Below are 21,013 nucleotides of genomic sequence, written 5' to 3'. Positions count from 1 at the left end.
ATAACTTTCAGTATTCCACAAATTACATGAAATATTCATTACTTTATTATAAAATAGGCTTTATATTCGATCATTTTGCCCAACTGCAGGGTAATGTAAGTATTCTGAACACATTTAAGATAGGCTAGGCTAAACTATGATGTTCAGTAGATTAAGTATGTTAAGTATATTTTTGACTAGCAACATTTTCAACTTAAGATGGTTTTTTGGGAAATAACCCCATCATAAATTGAGGACTGTCTGTAGTTGTATAGATTATTTCTGGACTCTTTGTTCCATTGATCTATTTGTTTCTCTTGACATCGACACCACATTATCTTTGAAATCAGGTAGTGTAAGTCCTCCAAGTTTGTTCTTTTTCAAAGTTGTTTTGACTATTCTAGGTCCCTTGCATTTTCATATAATTTTAAGAATCAGCTTATCAATTTCTACCAAAAAGCCTCCTGGGATTTTTATCAGTTTGAATCTATAGATCATTTTGGGGGAGCACTGAAAACAATACTGAATCTTATGATCCATTAACATCTCTATTTACTCAGGATTTCTTTAATTTTCTTCAGCTATATTTTGCAGTGTTTAGCGTGCAGGTCTCACATCTCTTGCAAGTTTAGTCCCAAGATTTCACGATGTTTGATGCTATTGTAAATGGTATTGGTTTTTTATTTCAATTTCCAGTTGTTCACTGCTGCCACATAGAACTTGCTAAATTCACTTTTTTTAGACTTCTTAGGACTTTCTACATAGATTATCATGTTTTTTAAATAAAGAGTTTCACTTCCACCTTTCCAATCTTGATGGCTTTTACCTCTTTTCTTGCCTTATTGCACTGGCTAGAACTTGCAGTAAAATGTTGAATAGAATTAGGGACAGTGGACATACTTGCCTTGTTCCTGATTGTGATTAAGTATAATATTAACTGTAGGTTTTTCATAGATGCCCTTTAATGGGTTGAGGAAGTTTCCTTCTATTCCTTGTTTGTTCAGTGTTTTCAGCAGGAATGGATGTTGGATTTTGTCAAATGCTGTCTGCATCTATTAAGATCATGGCTGGGCGCAGTGGCTCACACCTGTAATCCCAGCACTTTGGGAGGCCGAGGCGGGTGAATCACCTAAGGTCAGGAGTTCGAGACCAACCTGACCAACATGGTGAAACCTCATCTCTACTAAAAATACAAAAATTAGCTGGGCATGGTGGCGGGCACCTATAATCCCAGCTACTCAGGAGGCTGAGGCAGGAGAACTGATTGAACCCAGGAGGCAGAGGTTGCCGTGAGACCCAAGATCATGCCAATGCACTCCAGCCTGGGCGACAGAGGGAGGACTCTGTCTCAAAAAAAAAAAAGATAATCATATGGTTTTTCATTATTATTCTGTCAATATGGTGAATTTTGATTGATTTTCAAATGTTAAAGAAAACTTGTATTCCTGAAAATTCTGCTTGTTCATAATGTGCTATCCTTTTAATATAGTATTGGATTCTAATTACCAAAAAAAAAAATTTTAGAGAACTTTTGCATATACATGCATGCTGGAAATTGGTCTGTTGTCTTTTCTTCCAATGTGTTAGTCTGGGTGTTCTATCAGAGTAATGCTAGTCTCACAGAATGAGTTGGAAAACATTCCATGCTCTTCAATTTTCTGTAAGAGTATGTGTAAACTTGGTGTATGAGCCCATTTTCACACTGCTGATAGACATACCCAAGACTGGCCAATATACAAAAGAAAGAGGTTTATTGGACTTACAGTTCCACATGGCTGGGGAAGCCTCACAATCATGGCAGAAGGTGAAAGGCACGTCTCATGTGGCAACAGACGAGAAGAGGGCTTGTGCAGGGAAACTCCCATTTTTATATAACCATCAAATCTTGTGAGACTTATTCACTATCAGGAGAACAGCAAAGACCCACCCCCATGATTCAGCCATCTCCCACCGGATCCCTCCCACAACATGTGGGGATTATGGGCACTACAAGATGAGATCTGGGTGGGGACACAGAGCCAAACCATACCACTTGTATTATTCATTTCTCAAATGTATGGTAGAATTCTCCCAGAATTCCAGATGGTGGTGGGGCCACCAGTTGGTGGAGCAGTCAGAACACACACATTTATAGGTTAAGTTTGCCATCTTATATAGGCACAGTTTGTGGCACCCCAAAACAATTACAGTAGTAACATCAAAAATCACTGATTACAGATCACCGTAATAGATATAATGAAAAAGTTAGAAATATTGCAAGTGTTATCAAAATTTGACACAGACATAAAGTGAGCACATGCTGTTGGAAAAAATGGTACCAACAGCCTTGTTAAATGCAGGGTTGCCACAAACCTTCGGAAAACATGCAGTATCTGTGATGCACAATAAAGCAACGTGCAATGAAATGGGATGTGTTAAATCACTTAGCAATTGTTTGATCCTCCAGGCTTGTTTTTAAGTTTTGCTTAGTAGGATCACAATGGCCTTTAGTCTAGGCCCACTACTGAGGCAATACCCTTCTGAGTACTATATGAAGGCTGAGAAGTGCCCAATGCCCTGTGTACTGCAAGGTTTTTCACCAGTGTACTGGCTGGTGAGAATGTGAACTGTTCCTGGCCCTGTGTGAACTCTAGGGATTGTTTCGCCCACTCCTTTCTGATGGTTCTTTCCCTGTCCTTGGTATCCTTATAAGCATGGGCAGATTAGCACTCAGCTGAAGACTTGAAGAGGACTCTCCATAGATCTCCAAAATTCTGTGTGCAGCTCTTTCCCATTCAGTACTCTCCCCTCCAAGTCCTAGCTGCCTTGCTACCAAGAGAGATCACTGGTGTCTATTTGGGTTACCCTTTGTGATGGTTAATCTTAGGTGTCAACTTGGCTGGATAAAGGGATACCCAGATAGCAGATAAAGCATTATCTCTGGGTATGTCTGAGAGTGTTCCAGGAAGAGACTAGCATTAGAATCAGTGGACTAAAGCCAGGCACAGTGGCTCATACCTGTAATCCCTGCACTTTAGGAGGCCGAGGTGGGTGGATCACTTGAGGTCAGGAGTTCAAGGCCAGCCTGTCCAACATGGTAAAACCCCATCTCTACTAAAAATACAAAAAATTAGCCAGGCGTGGTAGTGCATGCCTATAATCTCAGCTACTCTGGAGGCTGAGGCAGGAGAATCGCTTAAACCCAGGAGGCAGAGGTTGCAGTGAGCCAAGATGGCATCACTGCACTCCAGCCTGAGTAACAAAGCAAGACTTCATCTCAAAAAAACAAAAAACGAAAAACAAAAACAGTGGACTAAGTAAGGAAGATCTGCCCTTAACCAATGTTGGCAGGCACCATCCAGTTGGCTGAGGGCGCAGATAGAACGAAATGGCAGAGGAAAGGAAAATTCTCTCTCTCGGAGCTGGAACTCCCATTTTCTCCTGCCCTTGGACATCAGAACTCCAGGTTCTCCAGCTGCCAGATTCTGGGACTCACACCAGTGGCCTCCTGGTTTCTCAGGCCTTCAATCTCAAACTGAGGGTTACACCATCAGCTCTCAGGTCTTTCCATTTACACTGAGCAATGCTACTGGCTTCCCTGGTTAACTAGCATGCAGATGCATATCATGGGACTTCTCAGCCTTCATAATCCTTCAAGTCAATTTTCATGATAAATCCCCTCTCATTTATCTACCTACTTACCTATCCATCCTATTGGTTCTGTTTCTCTGGAGAAACCTAATACACCCAGCCCTGCTTTGCAACCTGGAAACTGGCTCCAGGCAGTAAACTGGACAAAGGACTCTCCTCGTTTGTGTCCCTCCTCCTGGGGAACAATGCTGTCCAATGTCCAATATCAGTTTTATATATTCCGTCAGAGTTTTAAATTTTAAGGCAGGGAGGCAGATTACATCCCTATTTTTCTTTTAAATTTAAATACCATCCAGAAGAAAAAAGCCTGTACTTAACAAACCCTTAAAACCTAGCATAGAAAAGACTCACTTATCCTAGCAGTGAAAATTGTCCCATTTTCTCCATAGCAATGCTGAACAGGATCAATTTATTTTGACAGTTGTTATGACTACCAAGAAAGAAAGGAAGTTCCTTAAAAGAAGATTTCTGGCCAGGCGCAGGCCCAGTATTTTGGGAGGCCGAGGCAAGCGGATCACGAGGTCAGGAGTTCGAGACCAGCCTGGCCAACATGGTGAAACCCCATCTCTACTAAAAATACAAAAATTAGCCAGGCGTGGTGGTGGGTGCCTGTAATCCCAGCTACTCAGGAGGCTAAGGCAGCAGAATCCTTTGAACCCAGGAGGCGGAGGTTGCAGTGAGCCGAGATCGCACCATTGCACTCTAGCCTGGGCAACAGAGCAAGACTCTGTCTCAAAAAAAAAAAAAGATTTCTTAAACTTGGATTTATGGTAAACAAATTTTACTCATTTACCGCCATAAGTGGTAATTACATCACATGTCTCCCTCGCCTTCTGTAATTCTCTCAATGTGGCAGCTCTGTCATACTGCAGGGGAATGCTGTAGCCTTCATCTTTCCCATTTGCACAGATGCTGCGTCTAGCTTTGACAACAACACAATATGATGTCTGGGAGGCGAAAATGCCTATAAGGAGCCTTGCCAAACAGAAGGCTTTATACTGCAAAGTGTTGTAACAACAAGCAAACACTGCTTTCTGAGAAGCACTTTCCTGCACAGAAAAGAGTTCTAAATTATTTCTGAAAGTGAGAGAAACCCCATCATCTGGCATTTGATGATCCTCCATTGCCAAGATGGGAAGGTACTCTTCAAGCAGATCCTCCCTTTGACAGAAATGATAGCACGTATGTGAGGTAATGTTGGTAGGTGATTTAGAAAAGGTCAGAAAGAGTTTATTTTATTCCATCATCAATTTCAAATATCCTGGCTGGTGGGCTGGATGTGGTAGCTCACACCTATAATCCCAGCATTTTGGGAGGCAAGGTGGGCGGATCACTCGAGGCCAGAAGTTCAAGACCAGCCTGGACAACATGGTGAAACCCTGTCTGACACGGTTAGGCTTTGTGTCCTCACCCAAATCTCATCTTGAATTGTAATCTCCATAATCCCCATGTGTCAAGGGAGAGACCAGGTGGAGGTAATTAAATCATGGAGGCAGTTTCTCCCATGCTGTTCTCATGACAGTGAGTGAGCTCCCACAAGATCTGATGGTTACATAAGGGTCTCTTCTGCCTTTGCTTGGGACTTCTCCTTCCTGGCACCTTGTGAAGAAGGTATCTTGCTTCCTCTTCACTTTCCACCATGATTGTAAGTCTCCTGAGGCCTCCCCAGCCAAACTGAACTGTGAGTCAATTAAACCTCTTTCCTTTATAAATTACCCAGTCTCAGGTATTTCTTCATAGTAGTGTGAGAACAGACCAACATATCATCTCTACTAAAAATACAAAAATTAGCCAGGAGTGGTGGCGTGCACCTGTAATCCCAGCTGATTGGGACACTGAGGCAGGAGAATCACTTGAACCTGGGAGGCGGAGGTTTCAGTGAGCCAAGATTGCACCACTGCACTCCACCCTAGCCTGGCCAACACAGGAAGGCTCTGTCAAAAAAAAAAAAAAACTGGCTGGACTTTCCTTATATGCACATCAACATAATCATCAGTGTAAGCTGGGCCCTCATATTATTCTGTAAAAGGTGAATGGTAACAATCAACAGGGAAGGGTGTGTTGGGTGCAGGGGAAATGACCTGTTAGGCAGGTAAGGCCAGATTGAGATTCATCTAGGAAATGTTCAAAGGTTGTCCTCCAGGTCTCTATACCTTCACATGGCCTTCAGATTCCTTCTTCATTCTCCCTCAGCCAGTTCTTCAGGGGCTAACCCCACCCTCCACCCCAGATCTAACAGTATCCTGTGCTTTCTCCAGAGCTAACGCATGGTCTGTTGCCCATTTACAAAGAGATGGGTAGAAATTGAGTGTGAGCATTTAAAAACTTTTATTAGCAATCAACAGAGAAATTTTAAATCAGTTGAATATGATAACTAATAATATTATAAACTAGGACTTGTATTTTTCACTTTTATTTTTTATCATAATTCATTTTTGTTATATTTTGCAAAAGTAACTATCCTTAACACTCCAGCCTGGGCAACAGAGTGAGACCCTGTCTCGAAAAAAAAAAACAACTAGTGCCAATATCCAAGAGTCTGTGAGAGAAGACATGTATGAAGGTCAGCTGGCCCCAGATCAAGAGGAGCTGGAAACATGTGACCGCAGTGAATTCTGCACTGAATCTTGGCTTCAGGAACCACTACTTTGGCTGATTTAAAAGACCATAGTATAATATAATCTGATACCTCCCTGTTGTTTCAAGCATCAAACTCTAAGATTGAATAAAGAAAGCCCCATATGTTGTCCAAATAGAGATATCTGTAAGTCTTCAGGTGAACATTAAAACCTGGATATACACAGTGTTTGAGGAAGAAAAAAAAAATCAATAACCTAAAGGCCGAACAAGAGTAAATGGCTAAGCAAAGCTACCAATATCTGCTAGAGCAGCTGGCTTGGACACCAGGTAGATCGTGAACTGACCAGTGTGACAACCATCCAGAAACTTAGAAAATCATACAAAATAACACATCTCTATTGCAGTAATGTTTATGCTTCCTAATGTTAAAAAGGAAGAGGATCGGCTGGGCGCGGTGGCTCAAGCCTGTAATCCCAGCACTTTGGGAGGCCGAGACGGGCAGATCACGAGGTCAGGAGACTGAGACCATCCTGGCTAACACAGTGAAACCCCATCTCTACTAAAAAATACAGAAAACTAGCAGGGCGAGGTGGCGGGCGCCTGTAGTCCCAGCTACTCAGGAGGCTGAGGCAGGAGAATGGCATAAACCCGGGAGGCGGAGCTTGCAGTGAGCTGAGCTGATATCCCGCCACTGCACCCCAGCCTGGGCGACAGAGTGAGACTCTGTCTCAAAAAAAAAAAAAAAGGAAGATGATCTGGATATTCAATAACAGAGAAATGGTTGAACAATTTCGTATAATGCCCTCATTTCAAAGATTGTGTTAGATCTCTCCTAGTTAACCCAGAATGGTTTCACAGCATTTTGAAAAGTGAAAAAAAAAAAAAAAAAAAAAAAAAAATACAGGAGTTCGAGACCAGCTTGGCCAAAATAAGGAGACCTCACCTCTACAAAAAATACAAAAATTAGTCGGATGTGGTGGCAGGTGCTTGTGGTCCCAGCTACTCAGGTGGCTGAGGTGGGAGAATCACTTGAGCCCAGGAGGTCAGAACTGCAGTAAGCCATGATTGTGCCACTGCATTCCAGCAGGGGCAACAGAGTGACACTCTGTCTCAAAAAGAAAAGTGAAAAAGCAAGATACAGACTGCGCACAGTGGCTCATGCTTATAAATTCCAGAACTTTGGGTGGCTGAGGTGGGAAGACTGCTTGAGGCCAGGAGTTCAAGGCCACCTCTGGCAACACAGCAAGATTCCGTCTCTACAAAAAAAAATTGTTTTAATTAACCAGGTCTGGTGGTATGCACCTGTAGTCCAAGCTACTTATGAGGCCGAGGTGGGAGAATCACTTGAGCTCAGTTCTAGGTTACAGTGAGCTATGATCATGCCACTGCCCTCCAGCCTGGGCAGCAGAGCAAGACCCTGTCTCAAAAAAGGAAAAGAAAAAAGGAAGGAAAGGAAGAAGGAAGGGCCACCAAAGTTACAGTGTTATTTTAAGGGCAGGTATTCCTGATTTTCTTTTCTTCCTCGTATGTTTTTCTCATTTGAATGTTTCCAGATATTATTTATATAAGAAAAAGCCAACAAAACTAAACCATCTGCATATCTTAGACACCTTATTTCCCTCCTCTACCTCCCACTTTTCCCTCAAGTCAAGTCCCTTGCTCCCTGACCTCATGCCACAATGTCAGTTCAGGCTCTCATTGCCTCTAATGGGCCCCCAGCTTCAGTCTCTGCCCTTTCTAGTCCTCCACATGGAAACCAGAGTGACCTTTCTATATTGCATATCTGTGCATGACACTCCCGTGCCTGAACCTCTTCTAAGCTGCCCAAAGCCTGAGCAGCAGTTTCTAATCTTCAGCACTGCATTTTACAGTCATGCCTACTTCCCTCTGCTCTTTCCTGAAGATTTGTTCAAACATCATTCCCTTCTGCAACAACTCTGGCATTTCTCCTATTTTCCAGTAGTACTTTGTGTAGACTTTATCATAGCACAGAAATCATTATTTTTAATGATTTGTTTTCTCTCCCTCCCTGCCTACACTATGAGCTATTTGAGGGTAGGATCATATCTTTACCAAATGAATGAATCTGTAAAAAAGTAGGACCCCAAACGTAAGTATAAATGCATGCCAACCATGCAAAGTGTCTGTGTAAGCAATGAAAAAAGGTTAAAAGATAAACAATTTAAAGCTCTTGTCTTTTTCTTTTCCAGCAAGTGGCTTGAGCTACTTTTAAATTGATTGCCAGTCATTCACTTAATGAGTAATTTATGTCCAAGTTACCAAAAGTTACCTACAGTTTAAATCGCTATCAAAATAAAAACAAAGTCCAAAAGGAAACCATTTTACCCTTTTCAAATAAAATAGAAGTTCAACATTCTTCTTAATGTCACACTAGTTGTAGAAACAGCATCTCTCCCCGATAAAACATGGCCCAGCTGTGTGGTTACTTACTGGAATTGAGCAGGATCATGGCCTTGACACAGAGATACTCTTTGTGTTGGAGTTTTAACTCTCGAAACCTTGAAGTAGTTGCCAGGAGCATGTCAAAGATTTCCAGAATTCCTTCTACGCATTTCCCCTCATCCCTACAAAAGTTCGTTTGGAAATTTAAGGAACATAGCTTCAGGAAACCATCAAAAAAACAATAAGGAGTGTTTTATTTTTAATCTCAAGTTTCATCTTGTAACATGTTCATCTGATAATATCATTTTAACTACAACAGGGTGTTAATGAGACCACACCCAGCAATATGAAATTACTAGAATTATCTTCATATAAAGAAGATAGGCCATTTCCTATAAATCCCAAAAGTAAATATATGAGTAAATATTATTTAGGCAACAATGTGCACTGGAATATTTTCCTGCTATATTTTCACCAAATGTTTTCTTATAGCAATACCACTCCTATTGATTGTTTTCAATCAAAACCATGTCAGTCAACCAGGCCCAGATATGACACATTTTTCAAAACGAGACATTCCATGTTCCCATCGGGAAGTATTAATGAGGAAGACTGTGTGTCATAGAAGCAAGTGTCCCAAGAATAAAACTCCATATCTAGGGCTTAACTCTCACTTCCCGGTGGTCATTTAGAAACTGGTGTAGCAACTAAGACATTTACCTGTAATTTGAAAAAGCTGAATATGACAAAGAAATCACAATTAGAGAAGATGGATTAGAATCAGGAAAAGAAGGTATACATGGAGGTGGGGAAAAGTTTTGACTTGCCAAGGATTATCTTCACGCAAGGATTATCTTTAAACCTTGAGCCAGCTAATCAAAATTCTTTGGAGCACTCCTTATAGAAATAAATGTTTAAATATACTTTGAAAATAAATTATTTGAACTTTATCTGGAAAATACCAGCTTCTATTCACTCCAGCCAGACACACATTATTCCACCTCACTGCTCCCCCAAAACACTCTATTATTATCAGTCACAGGGTTATTGGAAGTCCTTGACAAGCAGTTAGATGATTTTGTCATAAAACCACTGTTTGCTCCTGAAAGCCGGCAGCACACAGGAAGGGCAATGGGTTTATGTGAGTTCCATTTTCAGTCTCTAGCAGCCCCTGAAGGGGCCTTGAGGTCTTCAAAGAGCTGGCTGCTCCCCTCCTCCTTTCCCGAACTCAGGGCATTTCCAGTGATGGCAGTATTTCAGGGAAGAGCCTCTGACACCACTGGATACACCAATCCTGTGTAAGTCTTTCCCATTAGCTGCTATGTACATGGCACTCACCGGGATCCTGCATTCTGAAGCATTCACACTCTCCCACCCAGACTCACTCACACAGAGCTACAAGCGTACAAATTGCTCACTTTGGCATGTGAGCATTAGTAAGTTACTAAATTTACTAAATCGTAAATTCTGTAAACACCTGCAATTTTCTGTAAGTACACAGGTTAAGTGACAAAACACCAGTGCCCCCTGGAAGTCACTCATAGGAAAAGGCCATCTTAGAGAATCCAGAGCACTGGGCAAAGAGTGCCAAATCTACAGGAAGCCTCATCTTTCCACCTCCCCAGCTCCAGGCTCTCCCAGGCAACGTGATGCAGGCATCCAGTAAGGACAACGCAAGCACTGCACAGAGATAACACACAAAACACCTGGGCACTGAATCCCTTCATGCCACATCACCAAATCACCTTGCCTGCGGACAGTTCATTATGGGAAATTGTAACTGTTGAACTTGGGGATATTTGATACTAAGGAAAGCAGTTTGAAAATATCTCTGTGGGGGAAAAAAAACTCCTGCATTGATAGTTTGATTATCTCTTTATTCTTCTTTGCTGATGTGGGATTATACACACATGCACAACACATACATACATACACACACACACACACTCACACACACCCCTCCCCCCAAGTGGTATGGTAAGGGGACCAACCTGAAATCAATCCTATTTTCCAGAAGTACCTGTGCCTTAGTTCCTAAATATTGAAATTGGCATCATTTCCTCATTAAAATATATGCCATTTTCACTACAAATTTATGTTTCAAAAATGGGGGGAGGGTTTGCATACTGAGGTATTTTAAACCCTGATAAAGGCTGTCACTCACAGTAATCAGACCATATATACCTCATGGAAAAAGTTAATTTCTAAACAAAGTCTAAAGAACTAGGTCTGATTGCTTTCTTTTTAAGCAGGCATGACAGTCAACCATTTCATTCAAGGGGTGGCAAAGTTAGAATATTTTTATTCACTTCACAGTCTGCAGAAACCAAATACATTTCTACAAAATAAATGAGAAATGAAGGGGCAATAAAGTATAAGACATCGTAAATGACAACCCAATAAAGATGAGTTATACAGAACAAAGTTAGGAAAGACTCTAAAGTAAATTAGTGACATCTATTTTATTTATTTTATAATTTTAGATTGTAACTGAATTATGAGTAAGAAATTAGGACAGGGTTAAAAGAGTTGAATTAAAGAGGCTGGCTGCTCATGTCTGTAATCCCCGTGCTTTGGGGAGGTCAAAGTGGGAGGATCACTTGAGGCCAAGAGTTCCAGACCCGCCTGGGCAAGATAGGGAGACCTTGTCTCTACAAAATAATAATAATAAACCAGGCATGGTAGCATACACCTATAGTCCCAGCTATTCAGGGGGCTGAGGCAAAAGATCACTTGAGGCCGGAAGCCTGAGGTTGCAGTGAGCTATGATGGCACTGCTGTATTCCAGCCTGGGCCACAGAGCAAGACCCTGTCTCTAAATTAACAAAAACAGAAACAAAAACAGGACATACGATTTCAATGTTAAAATATTGAAACAATGGATCAATCAAACTGACCTACTCAGGAAATTTATTTTTGCACACTATCTGTCCATCAACTACTAAATAAAATCAGTAATAACATGGAATATCTTTGTATTAGTCCATTTTCGCATTGCTATAAAGCATTACCTGAGACTGCGTAGTCTATGAAGAAAAAAGGTTTAACTGACTCACAGTTCTGCATGGCTAGGGAGGCCTCAGGAAACTTACCACTGTGGCAGAGAGCAAAGGGAAACCAAGGCACTTCTTACATGGAGGCAGAAGAGCGAGCGATTGAACGAGACGGGGGAGCTGTCAAACACTTTTAAAGCATCAGCTCCCATGAGAACTCACTCACTATCATGAGAACAGCATGGGGGAAATCGTCTCAATGACCTGATCACTCCCACCAGGTCCCTCCCTTGACAATTTCAGATGAGATTTGCTGGGGACACAGAGCCAAACCGTATCAATTTTATTACTTGATAATCACCTTTTTGTTTTTTTTTTTTTTGAGACAGGGTCTCACTCCGATGCCCAGACTGGAGTGCAGTGGCATGATCTCTGCTCACTGCAACCTCCGCCTCCTGGGTTCAAGTGATTCTCCTGCCTCAGCCTCCCATGTAGCTGGGATTATAGGCACGCACCACTACACCTGGCTAATTTTTGCATTTTTAGTAGAGAAGGGGTTTCACCATGTTGGCCAGGCTGGTCTTGAACTCCTGACCTCAAGTGATCCACTCGCCTCAGCCTCCCAAGGTGCTGGGACTATAGGCGTGAGCTACCGAGCCTGGCCAATAATCACTCTTTATAAAATAAGAATATTGTTTTTTATTTTTTTTGAGATGGAGTCTTGCTCTGTCGCCCCAGGTGGAGTGCAATGAAGTGATCTCTGCTCACTGCAACCTCCAATTCCTGGGTTCAAGCAATTCTCCTGCCTCAGCTTCCCAAGTAGCTGGGATTACAGGCGCCTGCTACCACACCCAGCTAATTTTTGTATTTTTAGTAGAGACGGGGTTTCATCATGTTGCTCAGGCTTGTCTCGAACTCCTGACCTAAGGTGATCTACCCATCTCGGACTCCCAAAGTGCTGGGATTACAGGTGTAAGCCACCGTGCCTGGCCTAAAGAAGAGTATTGTTTAATACAACAACAAAATGTTGAATGAGTGGGCCTCCCTTTGGGGTATACTATTTTGTACCTATATATATATACCTCCTGGCAGCACACACCTGGGTACAGACCATGGTTTACCTCTGTGTATATGGCAATGGCAGGGAGTGCTTAAGGCTTAGAACATAAAAAGGACTTAATAACTGAAGTGAAATTACTTATGTACAAAGGGTAAATTAAAATTGGGAATTGAAAATTCGGTGGCTACCTTGAAGGAATTTAGCATACAAATAACTAATGCGAATGTAAACTCGACATTTATACATATATAATTCCATGAACCTCTCTGCAAATGTCCACAATGGGATTCAAGCCCAGATACAAACTTCCTCTGACTAATAATTTAACATTAGTCAGTTGCCTGTTGATACTAAGGACACAAAAATGCCTTTGCATATGTGATTTTTTTTTGAGCAAGTAGAAAATCAGGTTCCGTAGAGGATCTTCACATGAATTTATGATGAATTCAGTGGTTAGCAAAAGAAGAACTAAATGCTTAGAAATAAGCTGGAGTAACTAGATTTTCCTCTCATCCTCAGTAGATACAAGTTTTCTTGTTGCAGAAACCTCAACAAGAATAAAGGGAAACAGAAATTATAGTTTCAGTATCCACAAATGGGCTGTTAGTTGTATTCACTGTTTATACAGCCATATTACCACCTGAAGAAACTCTGCTAGGACAATCCAGCAGAAGACAGTTATTTTCAAATGGTATGAAGATTATGTCTTCACTTTGCAAAAAAGAGTTGTAATAGAACTCCTTTATGGAGCATGACTCCTGACTTTTTGAATGAGCAACTCCTCTACAAATACACCTATTACATAAAAGTATATTCATCTGTATAAGAGATGACTACGTAACTGAACTGTCTTAGACTTCAAGTTCCTGACTTCACAAAGTTAATGTGTTAAAAATGCTAGAGATTGTAGGCTGGGAGCAGTGGCTCACGCCTGTAATCCCAACACTTTGGGAGGCTGAGGTTGGGGGATCACTTGAAGTCAGGACCTCAAGACCAGCCTGGCCAACATGGTAAAACCCCATCTCTACTAAAAAAAAAAAAAATAATAATAATCCAAAAATTGGCCAGATGTAGTGGCACATGCCTGTAATCCCAGCTACTCGGGAGTCTGAGGCACAAGAATCGCTTGAGCCTGGGAGGTGGAGGTTGCAGTGAGCTGAGATTGCACCGTGGCATTCCAGCCTGGGTGACAGAGTGAGACTCTGTCTCAAAAACAAAAAACAAACAAACAAAAACTACTAAAAATTGCAACAAAAAATAAACACCAGTAATCATTCAAAAAAAAAGTCTGCTCAATGTGAATGCATTTACAATTCCCAAGAATTCCTCTTCTATACTCAAACATACTAGATTTATGTTGTAAAACATAATACTTTCACATAAGTTATAAAGGCAGTGTGAGTCTATTATAAATAATTTGTTAAAAAAATAACTTTTCTTCTACTAACTAAAAGGTAGGCCTAATATTTTTCCAGGATTTGTGTCCACTTATAGTAATGTATACACACAATTACACGAATTAAAGAACCCATACAGAGAAACAGGAGAGTGGAGAGTTAATTGTACTAAAAACCAGGAATGAATCAGTCACCAAAAATAAACACTAACTTTGGCATCAATTTAGAAATCAAGACAAGAGATAAAACAATTTAATCCCAAAGTCTGCAAATTATTTGATTTGTCAAGGGATGGAACGTCTCCCTAGGACTAACCTCTAGGAGAATTATATGTGTGTATTTATACATATGTATATTTGTCCTCAGTTAAAACACCAAGCAGAATACAATGGCTTGGCTAGGTGCTTGGCTTTTCAGCCTGCCTTGCAACATGGTACCCTGAGATGACAGTGGGGAGAGTGGGTTTCTGCAGTGTGTTATGAGTAGAACAGGGCTGTTCTGTACCAAAACATCTCTGTACTGAAGAATGTGCTCTTTGTCTACATTGTCACCCAGGACAACAGGCAGAATAAAGTAGACAGTTAGTTTGCCGTTTGGCAATCCCCTAAGTCCAGTCCCACCACCTACTATCCTACCTGTCAGCAGGTTTATTAATCTCCCATTTCCAAATATCTGAATGATAGAGATAATAATGGGTCCTACTCCCTTAAGGGTGCAGGAAGATTGTGAAGATTAAATGTGTTGACATAAGTTAAGTGCATAAGGTGCTGCCAAGCACATACAAGCCAATAGGTTAGCTATTTTGTTTGTTACTGAAGCGTCTTGTGCCCTGCACTTCTCTGGTCTTCCAGAGCCTCTCTCCATGGTTTACCACCTGGGCTCTCGTTCAAGTCAATCCATCCTCCAGCTCTTCCCAAAGGATCTGTTCTCTGTCAAAACACCTTCATTATGCAGAACAGTGCTCTTTTAACAACATTGTCAACCATGACAAAAGGCAGAATGGGGACTGATACCTTGGGGCATCACTCTTCATCTGTGTAACACAGGGTCTATGGATGATCTTAAAGTGGTAACAGGATTATAATGCAAGAGTTGGGGTAGACACTAGGCATCCTCCCACACTGTGCAGACTCAGATGTGGCTGAACATTCAACACTAGCACTTTTTCCACAAAAGGGGCGTGGAAATCAATTTCCATGCAGATTTCAAACTGCTCGAATTTACACCAAGAGGGTATTCTACTTTCCTGCTAAAAGTTTGAGTGTTTTTATATAGTCCAGCTTTCCCTCCATAAACAGTTCACCTAAGTCAATTAAAAACTGGTTCCTTTTCTGTGTCATCTTTAAAAGAAAATCAAATGCAACCAAGATACAGATAGCATCACGTCCCATTTTCTGTTAAGTTTCATGTGGTTTTAGTAACCCTTCCTTCCACCACTATTGCCAAAAATGCTGTATAGTACATGCATTAGAATGAGTTAAAGCAGACTGGGCACAGTGAGGGCTGTAATCCCAGAGCTTTGGGAGGCTGAGGTGGGTGGATCACCTGAGGTCAGGAGTTCAAGATCAGCCTGGCCAACATGGTGAAACCACTTCTCTACTAAAAATAGAAAAATTAGCCTGGCGTGGTGGTGGGCACCTGTGATCCCAACTACTCGAGTTGCTGAGGCAGGAGAATCACTTGAATCAAGGAAGCCGAGGTTGCAGTGAGCCAAGACTGCACCTCTGCACTCCAGCCTGAGTGACAGTGAGACTCCGTCTCAGACAAAAAAAAAAAAAAAAAAATAGAATGAGTTAAAGCATAAGAAAATAAACTTGGCAGATTTGTAAGAATTTTATCACCTGTCCAGAAAGCTCCAGACGTAATTGGTCACTATAGGTACAAAAAACAGCAGGACAACTTAAGATTATAACCTGAAAATGGAATTTTTAATGCAGAAAAGTCTTTGTCGACTTATACATGTAGTGGCCACATACCTACAGGATACACTCCCCTATTAAAGTGCCGGCCTGTAAATACTGCTGCACCACAGATTAAAAATGAGTCACAGGACCCTGAATCCCTGGACTCAACTCTCTCCTTCTCCGATTCTTGACCCAGTGAAGGAACTGATGATACTATCATCCTCTAATTGCTCTGCAAGTGTGAGATTTTAATTGCAGCACCCAGGACTTTGTTCCCACTAAGCACCTTACTCAAACAAGTGGGAGAAGAAACACAATGCATTTTTTCTCACCTGTCCAGAACAAGATCTGGAGCAAAGATGAGCTTGCCGGGGTGGTCAATTGAGCGCCACATCAGCCCCACCATTAACACCTCCATCCAACAGCTCTCCAAGAGCCGCACTTGGTCGAACAGGCTGAGCTCCACAAAGCCTGGGGAAAGCAAGAGGCGGTGAGACACCCCCACCCTCCTCCTCAGCTTCCTGTGTCTGTAGAGACAGAATGGCAAGTGTTAAAACACTAAGAAAACGCAAACCATTAGGGAATCGATATTTTATAGATATGATTAACTACTCATTAAAGGAAGAAAACTTTGCAGTTAAGCTGCACGACTCAGTTTCCAGTCTTGGACCCCTTCTAGAGACAAATATACTTCATTTAGAGTTTGTCAAGCATGATGACCTGGGCTCAGAACTGATCTTTGTTAGCTGTGTCCTGATAATTCCTTTGCACTACTGAGAAGGTTGATGCTTGGTTGCCAGTGAGAGCAGCTGCCTGTCTGACCCAATCTTTGACTGGGATCAGAAGGGGTGGGGGAATGGGGTAGGTGGAGGTTGGGGTTGGAGGCTTGCAGACAGCAGTGTCAGCCCTCGCAGAAAGCCAAGGCAACTTCAAGGATTTATCTGATTGCTTAAAATTTCCCATCCAGTGTTAAGATCCTTCTGGGTAGAAGCACTGTTTCTGGGCGATTCTATCCTAAGCAGCAGATATCACCAAGCACAGTGGCGCACACCTGTAATCCCAGCACTTTGGGAGGCCAAGGCGGGTGGATTGCCTGCACCCAGGAGTTTGAAACCAGCCTGGCCAACATGGAGAAACCCCATCTCTACAAAAAATTATCTGGTCATGGTGGTAGGTGCCTGTAGTCCCAGATACTCTGGAGGCTGAAGTGGGAGGATTGCTTGAGCCTGGGAGGTTGAGGCTGCAGTGAGCTGAGATTACGTCACTACACTCCAGCCTGGGCAACAGAGCAAGATCCTGTCTCAAAAAATAAATAAATAAATAAATAAAATAAAGAGCAAATATAATAACAAAGCAGGTCCTGACAACCTAATAACCCATGTTGGTCACAGTACTGTTTGGAAACAGGTAATCTCTGGGGAAGGAAGCACATCAAAAGCAAAGTAGAGAACACTGGGGCTTCCTTCACAAGCCATGATAAAAGGAGAGGGCCATGTAATATAAATATGGTAACAAAAGACACAGCCTTGGAGTGAAATGGACTCTGGTTTGAACTCCAGCTCAGCCTCTTTCTAGCTGGTCACTTAATCTCCCATTAAGTCTTTGTTTTTCTTATAGGAAAACGGAGGTAACAATGCCTATCTCTGAGAGTGTCCTATAGGCAAGATCTCTTATTCTTGTTTTACGGATGAGGAAACTATGGCAGAGAGAACACATGTGTTCAAGTCTTTGAACAATTATAATGTAAATCTGTCTCAAGGAGAATGTAATGGTGTTATGAGTGTAAAGATGGATAAATACTTTCTAAATCCACATGCTTTGCTCAGTTTAGATTCCTAATATGTATACACCTTCCCAATCTCACCCATAGTAATAGACAATAAGCCTACCCAAGAGATCATGGCTCTTAACCTTGTAGATATTCAACAAGATCAAGAATAGATGATATTTTAATTTTTTTTTTTTTTGGTTTGGACAATGACTATGCCAGCTAAGAGAGGGGGAGAAAATCACACCTCCAGACTATGCCTACATTTCCTGAAAACTTTTCAAAACACCAGGCTTGAATAAGGAATAACGCAGTTTAAGAGTTCAGACTTCTTATGGCACAAAGAAGTGGCACAGCTTTCAGCAAAAATTAATTTCATCACTGCTCTCCGTGTGTGGTCCTGAAAATCGTGTTTGGAATACACTTAAAGCAAAAACTAGAGGAAAGTGCATCAGGATTGCCTCCTCCGGGAAAAAGCAGAGAAAAAAATAATTCTGGCAAAGGTGAAGATGTTAGACAAAACAAAATACAACTCGAAACCAAAAATCCTCAGGAAGCTCAGAAGAAATGGGCCCAGTTCAACAAAAGTCCCCAAATGATACTGTCACCATAGGCCTCAGTTCCCTGGGCTCTTTACCTGAAACTTCTCTTCCCCCACCTTCTCACCCCTCCTCATCTTTACAGCTTGCCCAGTGCAGTCGTTGCCCCCCAGGCCATGGGAACGCCCCCAGTGGCTCAGAACTTGTAAGAGGCTTCATTTCTTCAAGGACTGTGAAGAAGGGCATGGAGAAGCTTTCACAGGGGGATTGTGGGGTGTTGTCATTCTAGGTTAGAATCCTAGATTCACTCTTCTACAGAAACACCAAGTCAAATGATAATTAGCTGGTAATTTCAGCATCATACAGCACTTCAGGTCTATGTTACAAATGGGCTTGGGAGAAGTGATCACTTTAGAGGATGGAAAATGTAGGTTCCAAATGATAACTCATGAGTAACTAAGCTCATTTTTAACTTGATAGCATTCCAAGTTTATGGGCCCATTGATGATTCGTGTAACTTCAACCACTGATTTACTCTATTTGTCCATACATATTCATTTGTGTATATAATATTGATTCTCTATTGGAACAATAATTTACAAAATTCTATTTAGCATCTGATGAACCTTTCACTTTCAAACTAGTCATACTGTACTCTACCCCACCCTACCCCACCATGCCCTTCCTCTCAAGGTGAGGAATCCAGAGCCAAGAAATGGGGCAATGTGGAGTCTATCATCTTAACCATGTTCCAGGTTCCAGGACTCTAGGATTTCTTGCCCAAATGACCCCAAGCCCAGTTCCAGAGTCTGGGTGGGTTCCCTGGGTCCATCCTCCCAGACCACCTCTAGGCATGAGAGGGGGCCGACAGGTGAGTGTCTGTAGCAGATGTGGACACACAGGATAGGGTTTGTGCCAGGTAGTATGGGAAGCATCTAGCCACGGGAAAAGAAGAGAGTCAAGAATAGAAATGGCTGGGCCATGCACAACTCTTTCTTCACTACCATGTTGGGTACAGAACTCAGAGGAGTCTCAGAATTCTGAATCAGAACGTGGCCTTGTTGAAGGTAGCTATGCCAAGACGGGAGGAAGGAACATATTGCACTCAAAAGTTACGAATCCAGCTGAGAAACTGTTAAATATCTAGGCACAGCTCACAGACGTCTACTTTATACTCTTGTCCTTTAAATATTAGCAGCAGGCCTTTCTACAAGTACATGGAAAACTAATAGCCCGAAAGCCCTACCGGGAATCTTCTTGGCCCAGCTGATCATGTGTACCAACTCCTTGTCAGCCAGCTTGGTCAGGGACATCATCATGGAGGCCTCGGTGAAGGGCGCACTGGGGCGGCTGATCAGTACATGGGGTGGCTCAGCCTCCAGGAGGGTGAGCACCAGCTGCTCGGGGCTCAGGGCGTCCAGCAGCAGCTCCCGCACTAGGGGCACGTGGCTGCCACTCCTCTTGGCCTTGCTGGCGCAGTGCAGTTGCTCGTCGGCACTTCTCTGTCTCCGCACAAGGCGGTACCCACATCTCTCTCTCCGGGAGCCTGAAGAGGAAAGCAGGGTCATTCAAATTGTCGGGGTAAAACCGCAGTCAAGTAAAAGAAGCTTGACTTTTATTTTCTGGAGCCTGTGGGGCACGTACCAAAGATTACTATGGTCGTGACTGTACTAGGAAAACCAACGACATAACTTTTCAGGAACTTTTTAGGTCTCCATTTCCAGGTCATCTATAGATACTAACACCATTTCTCTATAAAGCGTGCTCATAAACCTGTTTCCAAACCATAAAATTAGGAATTTTCTTCAGGTAGAAAATGGGGATATTTCCAAAGGTATCAAATAATATACTTTTAACACATTCTTAAAATGTTTATATGCATGTGTGCATATGTATATAGTTCTTTATTCATACTTAAACAAGTACATTTCAAATAGCAAATTAAGTGAAAAAATCTGGAAAATATGGAAGAGAATAAATTTTGGCATAAATTCTTTCAGTCTTTTAATGCCTTTATATTTTCCATGTTTTATATACAAAATTATTATTTTGTTTGTTTGTTTTTGAGACGGAGTCTCACTCTGTCACCCAGGCTGCAGTTCAGTGGTGCGATCTCGGCTCACTGCAACCTCAGCCTCCCAGGTTCAAGCAATTCTCCTCCCTCAGCCTCCTGAGTAGCTAGGATTACAGGTGCCCACGACCATGCCCAGCTAATTTTTATATTTTTAGTAGAGACGTGATTTCACCATGTTTGGCCAGGCTTGTCTCAAATTCCTGACCTCAGGTGATCTGCCCATCTCAGCCTCCCAAAGTGCTGGGATTACAGGTGTGAGCCACCATGCCCAGCCTTTATACACAAAATTAGATTGTAGTATGTACACTATTTTATTATAATCGTATTTTTGAGACAGAGTCTTGCTCTGTTGCCCAAGCTGGAGTGTAGTGATGCAATCACAGCTCACTGCAGCCTTCCTCTCCTGGACTCAAGCAATCCTCCTGCCTCAGCCTCCCAAGTAGCTGGGACTACGGGAACATGCCACCATGTCTGGCAAATTTTTAAATTTTTTGTAGAGATAGGGTCTTACTATGTTACCCAGTGCTCAATAGTTTGACTATCTATTTTCTCCGAACCCATTGGGCATTAAAAATCATTTTTAATGTTTGCTAATCTAACAAGTGACTAACCATCTTGCTTTACTTTATATGTTTTAATTACTAGCAAAGTTGATTTATATGCTTGTTCTTTGGATTTATTTACCT

The 21,013-nt window shown here is 42.0% G+C and overlaps 1 protein-coding gene across 4 annotated transcripts in view; it reads right to left on the bottom strand.

Annotated features, from left to right (window-relative positions):
- The window catches only part of ESR2 (estrogen receptor 2), a 72,625-nt gene that overhangs the window by 14,717 nt on the left and 36,895 nt on the right, over window positions 1–21,013 (bottom strand). For all 4 annotated transcript variants that reach the window (XM_017892438.1, XM_017892437.1, XM_017892439.1 and 1 more), the window contains 3 exons: window positions 19,500–19,799; window positions 16,279–16,417; window positions 8,641–8,774 (listed from right to left, as the gene is read on the bottom strand). In XM_017892438.1, the coding sequence (XP_017747927.1) occupies window positions 8,641–8,774; window positions 16,279–16,417; window positions 19,500–19,799 (573 nt within the window). The remainder of the gene's footprint in view (window positions 1–8,640; window positions 8,775–16,278; window positions 16,418–19,499; window positions 19,800–21,013) is intronic.

This window comes from Rhinopithecus bieti, unplaced genomic scaffold, assembly GCF_001698545.2.
Source record: "Rhinopithecus bieti isolate Rb0 unplaced genomic scaffold, ASM169854v2 scaffold_20892, whole genome shotgun sequence".
NCBI lineage: Eukaryota > Metazoa > Chordata > Mammalia > Primates > Cercopithecidae > Rhinopithecus > Rhinopithecus bieti.
The sequence above is the reverse complement of the archived record's forward strand: the minus strand, read 5'-3'. Positions and strand labels throughout refer to the sequence as shown.